Below are 16785 nucleotides of genomic sequence, written 5' to 3' on the forward strand. Positions count from 1 at the left end.
CCGAATAATCCACCAACTGTTTTCCAAAGCGCCCCCTCGCCCCATGCCACCCTGCAGAGGCCGAGGTGCTCAAAGGTCTGGCAGTTTTTCACTGAGTGCAGACGACCGACGAACAGTGGTGTGCAACCTTTGTCGCGCCAAGATCAGCCGGGGGGCCACCACCACCACCAGCCTCACCACCACCAGCATGCGCAGACATATGATGGCCAAGCACCCCACAAGGTGGGACGAAGGCCGTTCACTGCCTCCGGTTTGCACCACTGCCTCTCCCCCTGTGCCCCAACCTGCCACTGAGATCCAACCCCCCTCTCAGGACACAGGCACTACCGTCTCCTGGCCTGCACCCACACCCTCAACTCCGCTGACCTCGGCCCCATCCACCAATGTCTCTCAGCGCACAGTCCAGCCGTCGCTAGCGCAAGTGTTGGAGCGCAAGCGCAAGTACGCCGCCACGCACCCGCACGCTCAAGCGTTAAACGTGCACATAGCCAAATTTATCAGCCTGGAGATGCTGCCGTATAGGGTTGTGGAAACGGAGGCTTTCAAAGGTATGATGATGGCGGCGGCGGCCCGACGCTACTCAGTTCCCAGTCGCCACTACTTTTCCCGATGTGCCGTCCCAGCCCTGCACGACCACGTCTCCCGCAACATTGTACGTGCCCTCACCAGCGCGGTTACTGCCAAGGTCCACTTAACAACGGACACGTGGACAAGCACAGGCGGGCAGGGCCACTATATCTCCCTGACGGCACATTGGGTGAATTTAGTGGAGGCTGGGACAGAGTCAGAGCCTGGGACCGCTCACGTCCTACCCACCCCCAGAATTGCGGGCCCCAGCTCGGTGGTGGTATCTGCGGCGGTGTATGCTTCCTCCACTAAACCACCCTCCTCCTCCTACGCAACCTCTGTCTCGCAATCAAGATGTGTCAGCAGCAGCACGTCGCCAGCAGTCGGTGTCGCGCGGCGTGGCAGCACAGCGGTGGGCAAGCGTCAGCAGGCCGTGCTGAAACTACTCAGCTTAGGAGAGAAGAGGCACACGGCCCACGAACTGCTGCAGGGTCTGACAGAGCAGACCGACCGCTGGCTTGCGCCGCTGAGCCTCCAACCGGGCATGGTCGTGTGTGACAACGGCCGTAACCTGGTGGCGGCTCTGCAGCCTCACGCACGTGCCATGCCTGGCCCACGTCTTTCATTTGGTGGTTCAGCGCTTTTTGAAAAGCTACCCACGCTTGTCAGACCTGCTCGGAAAGGTGCGCCGGCTCTGCGCACATTTCCGCAAGTCCCACACGGACGCTGCCACCCTGCAACATCGGTTTCATCTGCCAGTGCACCGACTGCTGTGCGACGTGCCCACACGGTGGAACTGTACGCTCCACATGTTGGCCAGGCTCTATGAGCAGCGTAGAGCTATAGTGGAATACCAACTCCAACATGGGCGGCGCAGTGGGAGTCAGCCTCCTCAATTCTTTACAGAAGAGTGGGCCTGGTTGGCAGACATCTGCCAGGTCCTTGGAAACTTTGAGGAGTCTACCCAGATGGTGAGCGGCGATGCTGCAATCATTAGCGTCACCATTCCTCTGCTATGCCTCTTGAGAAGTTCCCTGCAAAGCATAAAGGCAGACGCTTTGCGCTCGGAAACAGAGGCGGGGGAAGACAGTATGTCGCTGGATAGTCAGAGCACCCTCCTGTCTATATCTCAGCGCGTTCAGGAGGAGGAGGAGGGGGAGGAGCATGAGGAGGAGGGGGAAGAGACAGCTTGGCCCGCTGCTGAGGGTACACATGCTGCTTGCCTGTCATCCTTTCAGCGTGTATGGCCAGAGGAGGAGGAGGAGGATCCTGAAAGTGATCTTCCTAGTGAAGACAGCCATGTGTTGCGTACAGGTACCCTGGCACACATGGCTGACTTCATGTTAGGATGCCTTTCTCGTGACCCTCGCGTTACATGCATTCTGGCCACTACGGATTACTGGGTGTGCACACTGCTCGACCCACGGTATAAGGAGAACCTTTCCACTCTCATACCCGAAGAGGAAAGGGGTTCGAGAGTGATGCTATACCACAGGACCCTGGCGGACAAACTGATGGTAAAATTCCCATACGACAGCGCTAGTGGCCGAACGCGCAGTTCCAAGGGCCAGGTAGCAGGGGAGGCGCGGAGATCAGGCAGCATGTACAGTACAGGCAGGGGAACACTCTCTAAGGCCTTTGACAGCTTTCTGGCTCCCCAGCAAGACTGTGTCACCGCTCCCCAGTCAAGGCTGAGTCGGCGGGAGCACTGTAAAAGGATGGTGAGGGAGTACGTAGCTCGCACGACCGTCCTCCGTGACGCCTCTGCCCCCTACAACTACTGGGTGTCGAAGCTGGACACGTGGCGTGAACTCGCGCTGTATGCCCTGGAGGTGCTTGCTTGTCCTGCGGCTAGCGTCTTGTCAGAGAGGGTGTTTAGTGCGGCTGGGGGAATCATCACAGATAAGCGTACCCGCCTGTCAACCGACAGTGCCGACAGGCTTACACTCATCAAGATGAACAAAGCCTGGATTTCCCCAGACTTCTCTTCTCCACCAGCGGACAGCAGCGATACCTAAACAATACGTAGGCTGCACCCACGGATGGAAGCATTGTTCTCTATCACCATCAAAAACGGGGACCTTTTAGCTTCATCAATCTGTGTATAATATTCATCCTCCTCCTCCTGCTCCTCCTCCTGAAACCTCACGTAATCACGCCGAACAGGCAATTTTTCTTAGGCCCACAAGGCTCAGTCATATAATTTTTGTAAACAATTTTTATAAACTTGCACCTGAACCAATTTTTATTTTAACTGGGCTGCCTCCAGGCCTAGTTACAAATTAAGCCACATTAACCAAAGCGATTAATGGGTTTCACCTGCCCTCTTGGTTGGGCATGGGCAATTTTTCTGACGTACATTAGTACTGTTGGTACACCAATTTTTTGGGGCCCTCGCCTACAGTGTAATCCAATTTTTTGCCCACCTGCATTAAAGCTGACGTTACATCAGCTGTGCTGGGCACCGCAATGGGATATATTTATGTACCGCCGGTGGGTTCCAGGGAGCCACCCATGCTGTCGGTCCACACGGAGTTGTAACTGCATGTGTCCACTTGTAAAGAACCCCAGTCTGACTGGGGCATGCAGTGTGGGCCGAAGCCCACCTGCATTAAACATGACATTACCTCAGCTGTGATGGGCACTGCAATGGGATATATTTGGTGGGTTCCAGGGAGCCACCCATGCTGTGGGTCCACAGGGACTTCACAATAGGGAGTTGTACCTGCCTGTGTCTATGAATTAAAAACCCCGGTCAGGTTGGGGCATGCAGTGTGGGCCGAAGCCCACCTGCATTTAATCTGACGTTAGCTCTGCTGTCCAGGGCACTGCAATGGGATACATTTATGTACAGCTGGTGGGTTCCAGGGAGCCACCCATGCTGTGGGGGCACACGGAATTCCCATTGCGGAGTTGTACCTGCCTGTGACTATTTATAAAAAACCGCGGTCTGACTGGGGCATGCAGACACCTTGACAGAATGAATAGTGTGTGGCACATAGGTTCCCCATTGCTATGCCCACGTGTGCAGCTCCTGATGGCGGTGGCACAGAATTATATTTCTCATTGCTTCTGTACAGCATTGTGGGCTATCGCCCCGCCCCTTTTAAAAAGAGGGTCGCTGCCTAGCCGTGCCAACCCTCTGCAGCGTGTGCCTGCGGTTCCTCCTGATGGCAGACACACTTATAAATAGACATGAGGGTGGTGTGGCATGAGGGCAGCTGAAGGCTGCGCAGGGACACTTTGGTGTGCGCTGTGGACACTGGGTCGTGCAGGGGGGGGGGGGGGTTGGGCAGCATGTAACTTAGAAGTGGCAGCGGAGTGTCATGCAGGCAGTGATTGTGCTTTGTTGGAGGTAGTGTGGTGCTTAGCTAAGGTATGCATTGCTAATGAGGGCTTTTCAGAAGTAAAAATTGTTGGGAGGGGGGGGGGGCACTCTTGCCGCTATTGTGGCTTAATAGTGGGGCCTGGGAACTTGAGATGCAGCCCAACATGTAGCCCCTCGCCTGCCCTATCCGTTGCCGTGTCGTTCCCATCACTTTCCTGAATTGCCCAGATTTTCACAAAATGGAAACCTTAGCGAGCATCGGCGATATACAAAAATGCTCGGGTCGCCCATTGACTTCAATGGGGTTCGTTACTCGAAACGAACCCTCGAGCATCGCGAAAATTTCGCCCCGAGTAACGAGCACCCGAGCATTTTGGTGCTCGCTCATCTCTAGTAATCTCCTTTCCCATATGTGGTCAGAGAATTCTGAGTTAATAGAGGGGTTTCCTCTGTTCAGGATCTTTGTCTCTTAGCCAGATAGGAGAGCGGTTCCGAAGAGTCTCTTGCTCTGGAGGACTCGCCTGGTATTATACGGACATCCCACTGAGTGTGCACTGTGTAATGCCCAATTTTCTCCTATGATGGCACTTCTTGAAACTGTGAGGCTACAGATTACATCTGATTATTGGGGATTCCAATAGGGGGACACTTTGTGATCAGCTTGTCATTATGGGACCCTTCAAAAGAAAAAAAAAAATTGTGCTTGCTCAAACTAAGAACCCCTTTAAAAACGGAATTAGAAAAAAAGTTCAGTGAAATTCCTTTAATTCAGCAGTTCTTAATCCTGCAAAATAAAGCAAATCTTCTCAAGATCATAAGCAGAAGACCAAAAACTGACAACCCATTTGAAGATTACTTTGATTGCGGAATGCCATGTAGCTGAATTTTGTGGGAACCTTCTGTTTACAGGCAAGGAGGAAAGGACCTTAAAAAAAAGGTGCAGAATCTACTACAAACGAGGGATAAGGAAGGGCGCCCTTTATCATTGTAAAACGTGCCCCACGTAACCCGGCCTGTACATAAAAGATTGCATCAAAATATACCACACACTTCATGGAATAAAGAACATTGCTCCTTCTTAAACGCCCCTACATCACAGCTAGAAATACAGGGAGCCATTTCAAATCTAAAAAACAAGGCTTCGGGGACCAGATGGATATACAGGAGAGTTCTTTAAAATATTCAAAGATCAGATGACACTATTATTGGAAACACTATTCAATGGCTACATGCAGGGGACCTCTATTCCATCACATATAAATACAGCCCACATTAAACTACTCCCCAAACCGGGCAAAGACCCCACAGACGTGACCACCTACCGACTAATCTTCTTAATCAACAGTGATTTAAAGCTAATGGCAAAGATTATGGCAGACCGCCTAGCCACCGGGAAAATAAAATGTTTGAAAAGTGGCGTAGTAGGGGTATTGGGAAGGTTCAACATCTCCTCCACCATAAGAAGCCAAGGTATAAAACATTCAAGGAACCGCAGGAGCTATAGCAAACGAAAGGTGGTGGGAAACCTGCTTTAAAATAATTCATGGTGTGATATAGGGCTTTAACATTCCCCTGCACCCTGGAAACCCAGGCAGACTACAAGCATGCCCTAGATGCTTGCAACCAAAATCTGATCTACTACATGGTGTTTGGTATTGCACTAAAATCCAAAGGTTTTGGGAGCAGGTCCAATCGCTGGTGCGAGAGATGGGGTGGGGTGGGGGGGGGGGGGGTGGGTGACTAGCCCACTGACGCTACAGGCTTATGCGTTTCATTCTTTTACTAATTATGGTAACACACTAAAATAATTCACACCATCCATATAATAAGCAAAAGCTGCCTTTTGTCAAACTGGCAACAAGCTGGCACTGACACTTCAAGATATAGTACAGCAACTAAAATATCTAATAAATATGGAGAGGTTTGAAATAGAAGGGTGTGCAGAATCTCAAGCACCAGGGTTTTTCACAAAGTGGCAAGTTTTTATTGAAAGATTTTTAGACCCAGACGAGATTATAGCGTGTGATGCCATTTAGAGATGCATCTTGGTACTATAACCAGACTGACACCGACCGCCTGGGGAGACTCAGAATAGATTAATATAAATCATCATTCCCTAAATACATGGGAAGGGAGATGGGTAGATGTAAGGGATAGCCATGACATTAGATTTTGGAGAATCATGGGATCTGATTCTAATGTTAAATAGTAGAAATTCCAGGAGAGGGTAGGGGGATGATATAAGTGATCACCGATGGATAGAAACCCTTCACAGATATAGAAATTAAAATTTAATGACTTATTCGTAAATTCTAAAAACGTGGGCTCCGATGGATAGAAAGGTCATGCAAGATCTTTTTTTTCTTTAAGTTTTGGTCTAGGTTTTGTTTTTTTTCCATATACTGTATATGTTAAATCAGTTATTTTTTGATTCCAGCAGAATTGCTATATTTTGCAGTTAATATGCTTGGGAGGGGGGAAAAAATACTAATTATGATTTTACACTGTAGTATGTTAGCACATATACAGGTAGTTGACTTCTTTTATATTACTACTGCAATAAATACACACAGCAAGCTATTCATGGACAAGTTTATTGGTAGGCAGTGAAACCACTGAACACCAACAGGTTACTCGAATTATTATTAAATATATAGCAGCTGGAATTTACCCTGATATACCCTACACAGCTTATACATAAAGTCACATGCCAGTCCTTCTCTTAGGAGCCCTGCCATGTGCCCAGAGGTTTACGTCCACATACAATTAGGTAACATCGTGGGGTGCCTTTTTCTCCTAATGCTCAGAGCAAAATAAAAAATTTGGGGCTAAACCTACATAATACTGGAAAAAGTGGGATTTTTAGTTTTCAAATCAAAGAAAAAAAGTTAAATTCACAAAAGTACTTGTGGAGTCAAAAACACCACACCCCTCAATGAATTCCCTGAGGGGTCTAGTCTCTAAAATAGGGTCAGTTCTTGGGAATGTGGGGATGGGGGGTGGGGTTAATGCACCGATACCTAAAGGCTGCAAACACAACATGACATCTAAAAAAGGGTTTTCAGCAAAACCTCCATTCCAGAAGCCAGATAGCACGCCTTCCCTTCTGAGCCCCGCCATGTGCCCAAACAGCAGTTTACATCCACACATGGGCGTTTCTAAAGATTGCAGAATCCAAGTAATAAATTCTGAGTTTTGTTCCTCTAACTCTTGCTGTTATGTAGAAAAATGGTTTTAATATTTGAAAATCTACAAAAAAATAAAAGATGGAAAAGTTGTAATTTTTCATGCTTTTTCTTTAATTTCTGTGGAGCATCTAAAGGGTTAATAAACTTCCTAAATGCCATTTTAAATACTTCGAGGGGGTGCAGTGCTGCTAAAAACTTATACTTTGTGGAGTCGTTAAAAAAAATAAAATAAATAAAAAAATTTATATTTGCATTACTTTTCTATTGTAATAATTTTTCAATTATTTGAGTTCGTTTGGCTGTCTCACAAGGGAAAAAAAAGTTTTGATTTTCTTAATAAAGCCAAAATTTATTGTTGAAATTAACCACTAGCAAATTACAATATGTCACAAAAAAAACAAACTCAGAATCGTGTAGGTACCAGTAAGTAAAAGCATTCAAAATGTATTACCACATAAAGTGACGGATGTCAGATTAGAGAAATAAGAGACGGCATTAACACTGTAAATGGTATAGAGCTGTGTAGCATCAATGGTTCCCTGTGGTGGACTGGGCCCATTGCTGGATGACAGGGATGTCTATTCATTTGAAGGGCATCCATGAAATACTACATTTTCCCTGCAGCAGCTACTATTACTATTCTGCTTGAACTGCTGGAAATAAAATCCCATCAGCCAACTTATCTTATAGCACAAAAAGGAAAAAAAAAAAAAATGCCTTGGCTTCTTGCACTAGGCCTGTGGTGTAGGCAAGCCAAAAGTCCGACTCCTAGTTGTCCACACTTGTTATAAGTAATAGAAAATTCACTGCAGTAAAAAGGCAACCTTCAGCCTTAATATCCAGTAATATATTTTTATTTTGAAGTCAGAGTTGGTACCCCTCCAGCCACTCTACAGCCCCCCTGCATTGTGTCACTATCACGTTTGTAGATATCCCAATTTAAAGCTTTATAAGCAGATACTGGCAAAACATCGAGCAGATAAGAAATGTTATTTTTATATTTTAGGGAATCTAATATTAACTTGACCTAAACCTTAGTCTTCCCTTATAAAAAAAAAAAAAAACACTACTACTCATATGTCTTCCAAAAAATAATATGGCTCAAATTGTTTCATAATACCATATATAGTAGGAATACATTTTTTTTCTGTAACGCAGAAGGAGAGTTAATGGCATTTTATTTCTGGCCACACTAGATTTAAAACGGCTGCTCTTGTCTTGCAACTTTATATTTGTCTCCTCCGAGTCAGATTTAGTATTGCTATCAATAGTCATATTACAATCTCACGCCTCCACGTTACTGATCCGGTGGGATGTGCAGAAGTCTGCAGTACTCTGAAGTTTCTGGCCGGTTCTCACAGGCGACAGCCAAGTTAGATGAGTATCTCGTATAAAAGCAACATAGTGAAATGTGGCCTCATGCTTCAAACCGAACAATTAAAAGGAAGTGGTATCCAAACTGTGTCAACACCACTCTAGAGACTGACTGCAACCTCCATGAATGCCAGATCTGCTCAATTCTGCATAAAAACGGAGACAGCTTTACTCTGCGAAAAATCGATCACTAGATGTATGCTGTTCTATAAGGGGGCAGCGTAAGTACTGATAGACCCACGTTTCAGCACTTTTGTCTTGCAGTAGTTTTTCTAAAAAATAAAAAAAAAAAAAATAATAAAAAAAAAAATCACCATTTATCAGCTACCGTGTGAACCAAGTGCTGAACTCCTTTAACCCCTTTCCACTTAAAGGAGATGTCCCGCGCCGAAACGGGTTTTTTTTTTTTTCAACCCCCCCCCCCGTTCGGCGCGAGACAACCCCGATGCAGGGGTTAAAAAAACCACCCGCACAGCGCTTACCTGAATCCCGGCGGTCCGGCGTCTTCATACTCACCTGCTGAAGATGGCCGCCGGGATCCTCTGTCTTCGTGGACCGCAGCTCTTCTGTGCGGTCCACTGCCGATTCCAGCCTCCTGATTGGCTGGAATCGGCACGTGACGGGGCGGAGCTACACGGAGCCGCTCTCTGGCACGAGCGGCTCCATAGAAGACTGCTGAAGACCCGGACTGCGCAAGCGCGGCTAATTTGGCCATCGGAGGCCAAAAATTAGTCGGCACCATGGAGACGAGGACGCTAGCAACGGAGCAGGTAAGTAAAAAACTTTTTATAACTTCTGTATGGCTCATAATTAATGCACAATGTATATTACAAAGTGCATTATTATGGCCATACAGAAGTGTATAGACCCACTTGCTGCCTCGGGACATCTCCTTTAAGGACGTATATTTATGTCCTGGAGCGTCGGGGTATGTATGAAGAGAGGTCGCCCTGCAGCTGACACCCGCGGGCAATAGCGGCAATCAGCCGCGTGTCAGATTGTGGCTATTAACTGTTTAAATGCCGCTGTAAATTCTGACAGCGGCATTAATATCCCCCGAACAATATTTGGGGGTCCCGTACGTTCTACCCGCGGTGAGATCGGGGGAGCTGTGCAGGTGTCATGGCAGGCAGGGGGCCTTCTGAAAGGGCTGCCTAAGGAGACTGCCTATCAAGCCATCCCCATGGGGTGGCTTGATAGACTGCCTGTCAAAAAGCAGTGTGACTTAATGCTATAGCATTACATCATACTGCAGGTTTAAATGTCCCCCCCTTTTGCCAGATCTATAATAAATAAATCTAAATAATTAAAATAAAAATACATATTTGGTATCACTGCGTCCGTGAAAGTCCAATCTATCAAAGTAGCGCATTATTTTCCCCGCGCGGTGAATGTCGTCCGAAAAAAAAAATAAAGAACGCCAGAAATGCACTTTCAGTTACCGTCTCCCAGAAAAAATGCGATAAAAAGCGATCAAAAATCGTCTGTATTTTGAATTGGTAATAACAGAAACTACATGACATCCCGCAAAAAATGAGCCATCGCACAACTACATAGACGGAAAAATAAAAAAGTCATTGCGCACAGAAGATGGCGGCAGAAAATAATTTAAAAAAAAATTTAATGTCTTTGGAAAAAAAAAAGTAGTACCGTAGAAAAAGAACCTACTAGAGATGAGCGAGCATACTCGCTAAGGACAATTACTCGAGCGAGTAGTGCCTTATTCGAGTACCTGCCCGCTCGGAAGAAAAGAGTCGGGGTGCCGGTGCGGGTGAGCGGTGAGTTGCAGGGGGGAGAGAGGGAGAGAGAGATCTCCCCTCCGTTCCTCCCTGCTCTCCCCCCGCCGTCCCCCCCACCGGCACCCGAATCTTTTCTTCCGAGCGGGCAGGTACTCACTAAGGACAATGCTCGCTCGGGTAATTGTCCTTAGCAAGTATGCTCGCTCATCTGTAGAACCTACACAAGTTTGGTATCGTAGCAATCATACTGACCCATAGAAAAAAAGTTGTCATTTTTGTTGCAATTTGTGCGCCGTAGAAACAAGACACACCGAAAGATGCCGGAATGTAGTTATTTTATTTTTTTTTTCATTTTACTCCACTTAGAATGGTTCAAAAGTTTTTCAGTACATTATATGGTACAGTATATAGTACCATTTAAAAATGCAACTCGTCCCGCAAAAAACAAGCCCTCCTACAGCGACGGCGATGGATAACTAAAGGAGTTACGAAGGGGAGAAAAAAAACGAAAATGGAAAAAAAAGGGGGCGCGTCATTAAGGGGTTAAGGTTGTACACAGGCAAGTGCGATTTTTGTAGTGATGCGATTTTCGTGGGTTTGTAATGCGTTTGTGATTTTCATGAATTTTTCACTGCCCTGTACTTCCCAATTTTCTTATGTATTCCCCAAAGTAACATACATTAACAATCGCATGCAAATCGGATAGTAAGTGATGTGTTTTGTTCCACCCCCCATTTTTTAACCTCCCATAGAAAATAATGGGTGATTCTTAGTGAAGAATCGCATAAAAATAAGACATCCAGTGATTTTTCTAACTCTGCTTATTGGTCAGAGAGAAAAATCACTTGTGTGAATGAATCACTTCAGAATCAAACAGGACTTGCACAGAACAAACAAAAGGAGAGAAAAAAACTGCCCATGTGGAAACAGCCTCAATGTTGTGCATATGGAGTCCTCAATATTCCTGACCTGCCAACTCCCCCTGCCACTGATTGCCTTCTTCCTTTACTTTGCATAGGGAGAAGGCAGGCAGTCAGTCAATCAGCCATCGGTTGGCAGGGGAGCCCCCCACCCCCCACCACCACCGATGAATACGAGGATTCAGCACTTGGCTCACGCTGCAGCTGATCAACAGAGATTTTATGAAAACTATTGCAAGGAAAAATACAATACACCAATTGGTGGAATCAGGACAGCATAAACCTGGGGACAGTTTCCCCTTCACGGTCTTTGTTTACCTTTGGTGGCTTGAATGGATAATCAGAAGAAAAAGTGATATCCAAAAAAAACACTCCTCCTTCATATACAGATCCTGGTGGTCCCAGAATAGTCGACCTCCATTCATATATGTTGTCTCCCTTTGGGCCAGCACTATAAAAAAAACAGGAAAAATTAAAAAGATATTTAAAATGTTAGTAAACAAACAAAACGTGTTAGAACAGGTAGAATAGAAAATGAAAATTTCTATGATTTTGGACATCTATTCCTTGATAAATTCATAAAGTTCAGCAAAATAATCAAAATGACCACAGTTCTAACACCATGTCAAGGAATAGAGAAAGAACAAAAGTACCCTTCAAAGAGTTATCAGGTTTTTATAATCTTTATTTTTTCAGCAGACCCATGTAACAAATAAAGTAGTCACAGGGTGTCCCACAGCTAGCAAGTCCAGAATGCAGCTGTAATTTCAAAAGGAAGCAAGTGTTGCTTTCCCCTGGAGGACCACCATGGGTAAAATAAAGGATTTAGAGATGAGCGAGCACGCTCGTTTAAGGCTGGTGCTCGAGTGAGCATCAGTCTTCTTGAGTAACTGATTACTCATCTGAGCAAATGCGCCCCCCCCCCCACTCACCCCGCCAACCCCCGCATTTGCTCAGTCGAGTAATCAGTTACTCTAGAAGACTGATGCTCACTCGAGCATCAGCCTTAAATGAGCGTGCTCGCTCATCTCTAAAGGCATTACATGGTTTGTGGTGGGTCTTCATATAAGAGTGTTGTTGACAATTAAAAAACCAATAGAGGGAGGTCCGCTGTCCAGAATCCTCATCTCTTGGCCATCTGTAGCATCTGTCCTGTATTACAGAGACACACTTATTTAATATTTCTGCTTCACTCTAAACATTACACAATGCCATTCAATCTTAATCAATTGCGCTAGGTACACACAGAAATTTTAGGCTGTGAACATTTGTATTTCTATCAAGACGGGTGTCCTTTCTGCATGTGTATATTATATGTGTGCCGATCCAAACCAGTCACATTTTAGCCTGTGGAAGAATCGATAGAAGATCTGAAAGCTTGCTATAACATCATGTATTTTTGTTAGCCATTAAAAGTTATCATATCTACAAGATTACTTGGTTTCTCTCACTGAGAACAATCACACTTTGCACCGTACCAAACCTTTTTTTCGTTTTAGGTATATGCAAGTCACACTTTTTGTATACAAGCAACCTTGTAGCTTCACCATAAAACATTACTTTTAATGTTGCGCACCCTAGTTTGCAAATTCACAATCTTGAGTCGAAGAGGTGGTTGGAGAATCCCGGCCTCTACACCCCCCCCCCCCCGTCTACTTTCGTAAGCGCTGGAATAAATGCGCTCGTAATGTAAAATCTGCATTTTCAGCACATAAGAAGTCTGAATACATATTATGAAGTCTGAGCTTTCTAAGCCTATTTTAAAATTAGTGGAGAAACCCTTTAAGAAGCCCATATCAATCCACTTAAAAACGGAGACCGGTCATCTAGAAAGACTATTTCCTTTATTAGCAGATACACCATTTCTATTGCATCAGACACCTACTAAATCACATTCTAAAAACAAATGATTAAAAGGCTCTTGCGCATAGTAGTCAGAATACCACAGACCTTCCAAACTGATAATTAGAGGCAGAACATAAAAGAAGAAGAAGAAACCCGACTGACTACAAAGAACGCCAGTCATCAGAATCATAGGGCTAAAAAGAACTTTCTAGTTTTATGTGAGAATACTGCAACTTTGTAATTTCCTTATTTTCTATGTTTCTCTGCCATGTAGAATGTAATAGAAAGCAAAAGAAATAAATCTTAATGCTTCAGTAGCGATAGAAACAAACCAGCTACAGCTGGAAACTAGTCCGAGTGCCTGATGAACTCATTACAACACTAGCCATTTATCCAGAATGCCATGTATGCTAGAGGACGTGTGAATGTGGCACACTTTTAGGTAGGTACCGTTAAAAAAGTTGTAGAAGATTAGAGAAACACGGCTGCTTTCTTGCAGAAACAGCGTCACATCTGTCCACAATCTATATACCGTACATTGCAGCTCAGCTCCACTCACTTCCTTCAATGGCGATGAGCAGTAATACCGCACACAACCTATAGGCAGGTGTGCTGCGGTTTCTAGAAGAAAGCCATATTTGTCTGGTTCTCTGTAACTCCTGTAAGCTCTATTTAAGCCCGAGTTAAATGTAATTTTTGATTTTAAATCAATAGAGAAGAATAGTAAGTCCTCATGTCCCTGGTCAGGTCGGATTCTGCATGCGGGAGCCTGCAGCAGAACCCGACCCTGCCGGTGGCTGAGGACCCTGTGTACCTGTCTTTTCTCTGTACTGCGGATATGTGCGGAAGGGACGGCCAGCGCACAGACGCAGTACATTTGTTTCTTTTTTTTTTTTTTTTTTTTTTTTTTAAAAAGCTCTTACTTTCCTGCGGAATCCACAGCCTGTCTGCAAAGTCAATTGCGGACAGAGCGGTAGTCGGACGGCTTCCATCGAGTTCAATGGAAGCTGTCCGCACGGAATTTGCACTAAAATGGAGCATGCTGCGATTTGTTTTCCGCATACGAAATCCGGGAAACAAATCTGCATGTGTAAATTGAAGTGCGGACGCCTATGCTTCCCTGTGGGCGGCCAGAACCGCGGATCTTATGCATGGGTAACCCACGCGGATACTAGAAATCCCATCCGCCTGTGGACATGAGGCCTTAATCTGTCCCAAGGGTCTGTTCAGAGAGCATCTCTGGCTCCATTGTGGTGCTCAGCCCGAATCCCCAAATGCTGGAATCAAACAAAAGCCCAAGAAAGACTCGTAAGCTTTCATTAACCAATCCGAGACCACTATTTGAGGAGACTTTCTTTCTGCAGTTTGTGTCGGACAGAAAAGGCATAGTCGCCTGCACTATTTTGTTCAACCTGAATGCCAGGGAGAAAAGTAAAGTAAACCTGCTTAAAAGTGAGACCAAAGTGGTCTACAACAACTGAAAGCCTAGGATTCAGAGAGAACACAGAGATCCTGAAATGTGGTCTCAACAGACCCTAATAATTAATTAGTCAGTGTAAAGTCACACAAAAGACAGGTTGAAAAAAAAAAAACACCATGAGTCCCTTCAATAAATTTGGTGCATTGTAAATCTGGCACATCTCTACACACTTGTCTAACTGGATTTCTGGCATGAACTAAAGGCCCATTTAAACTGGACGAGTTTCGGGCAAACGATGCCCGAAACTCGTACCTGCATCTCTGCGCTCCCGTGCTCCTGCAGGGAGCTAGCACAGTTGGCTTGGTCACAGAGCAGCCAGCAGGGGGACGGGGCAGTGCAGGAGACTTCTCTCCTCTCGCTCCCCCACCCCTCTCCGTTGAGATACACAGCGGCCATTTGCTATTGAACGGCCACTGTTTAAACTGCACGATGAACGCTGTATCTCATTGGAGAGGGGCGGGGAGCTGCACGGAGAAAGCAGTTAGCGCAGAGGGGAGGCCGGGGACTGTGCGAGCCGATCCGCCGCTAGCGGACATGCCAGGCCGGCAGGGAAGTACTGCAGCCTCTGAACAGTGACAGCGGGGACACAGCACTTTAAGTCAAATGTGCCACCCGCCAACCTCCCTCATGCCCCCCCCACGGTCAGTGGTCCTTGCTGTCGGCAATGTAGTATCTTGATGCTACCGTGCAGCGCACCACACACAGCCAGTGGGAAGCTAGGGGCTCAACAAGGGGCATTAAAGGGGTTGTCCCGCGAAACAAAGTTGGGGTATACACTTCTGTATGGCCATATTATTGCACTTTGTAATGTACATTGTGCATTAATTATGAGCCATACAGAAGTTATTCACTTACCTGTTCCGTTGCTAGTGTCCTCGTCTCCATGGTGCCGTCTAATTTTCAGCGTCTAATTGCCCGATTAGACGCGCTTGCGCAGTCCGGTCTTCTTTCTTCTGAATGGGGCCGCTCGTGCCGGAGAGCGGCTCCTCGTAGCTCCGCCCCGTCACGTGTGCCGATTCCAGCCAATCAGGAGGCTGGAATCGGCAATGGACCGCACAGAAGCCCTGCGGTCCACCGAGGGTGAAGATCCCGGCGGCCATCTTTACAAGGTAAGTAAGAAGTCACCAGAGCGCGGGGATTCGGGTAAGTACTATCCGGTTTTTTTTTTCAACACATGCATCGGGTTTGTCTCGCGCCGAACAGGGGGGCTATTGAAAAAAAAAAAAAAACGTTTCGGCGCGGGACAACCCCTTTAACTGCAACAATGCCAGGTCAGCCCCTACCTTCCGGTGGCGTCAAGATACACCAGCACCGAATCACTGCATATGGTCAGCCCTCCATAGTCAATGTGTAGTAATGGGGCTGTGGAAACGGAGCTGCCAGCTCCCGATGCTCACTGTGACAGTCCATTCAGGAGCAGAAGGATGACAAAGAGCAGGTGAAAGATGATGAGGTGCTTGACCCAACATGCACGGGCACTGAGAGACCTGAAAGCAGCTTGCAGGTGGGGGGTGGCGGACATTGCGGGCCAGAACCATGCCAAGGCACTGAGTAGGATGTTGCAGAAGAGGGCAGTGCCACCCACCCTTAGCTACTACTAGTCACAGGCCCACAGCTATGTCTCCTCACAGGACTTCTACAGCCTGGGCATTCTTTGAAACTACAGCTGATGACAGAAGAGTAGAGAGCCCACCTGGGCCAGCGGGCAAAGAGTCAGTCTCATCCTGCTCCATCTCCATGTTCATACAGTAACCACTGGGGAAAGAGGCAGTTACGTGCAGAGACAGGCTATAGAGCAGATTTTCAGCCGCCACATCACCACCACCTTCAGACATTGAGATCTAGCCCATATACCAGTGACCCAAGTCAGCAGCCAACCACTGTCCCCGCTGCCAGTGTGCTATCAGAAAGGTTGTTCAGCACAGCTGGGGGTGCGGTAACTGACTTTGCCATCCGCCTCTCCACATACATGCTGGTAATTTTCAATCACATATGACCAAGCATAGATTTATATCAAAGACCACACTGTGCCCTCAAAGTACTGGTGCTCTCCTCCTCATGCCTCTGCCATGTTTTCTCCTCCTACTTCCTCCTAAATGAAAAAAAAATAATCATCATGTAAATATGGAGCTACAGCTCTTGTTTTTACAAGCAGCACACCCTGTCCTCAAGGTGCAATTGCTGCTGGTGGTGCTGCTGCTCTCCTGCTTCTGCCACATTTCCTCCTCCTTCTCCCAAAACAAATGTTTTCTCAAGTGCAAGAAGCAGCTGTAGCTCAATATTTTTCTTGGAGAAGGCCTGTGCTCGGCTGTTCCCCCTCACCTGGTAGAATTTGTTCTTTGCA

The 16785-nt window shown here is 46.5% G+C and overlaps 1 protein-coding gene across 1 annotated transcript in view; it reads right to left on the reverse strand.

Annotated features, from left to right (window-relative positions):
- UBE2E3 (ubiquitin conjugating enzyme E2 E3) overlaps positions 1-16785 on the reverse strand; it is a 62337-nt gene that overhangs the window by 7834 nt on the left and 37718 nt on the right. The window contains exon 4 of the mRNA XM_066575761.1: positions 11435-11567. Within this exon, the coding sequence (XP_066431858.1) occupies positions 11435-11567 (133 nt within the window). The remainder of the gene's footprint in view (positions 1-11434; positions 11568-16785) is intronic.

Source organism: Eleutherodactylus coqui, chromosome 8 (assembly GCF_035609145.1).
Source record: "Eleutherodactylus coqui strain aEleCoq1 chromosome 8, aEleCoq1.hap1, whole genome shotgun sequence".
In the NCBI taxonomy this organism is placed as follows: domain Eukaryota; kingdom Metazoa; phylum Chordata; class Amphibia; order Anura; family Eleutherodactylidae; genus Eleutherodactylus; species Eleutherodactylus coqui.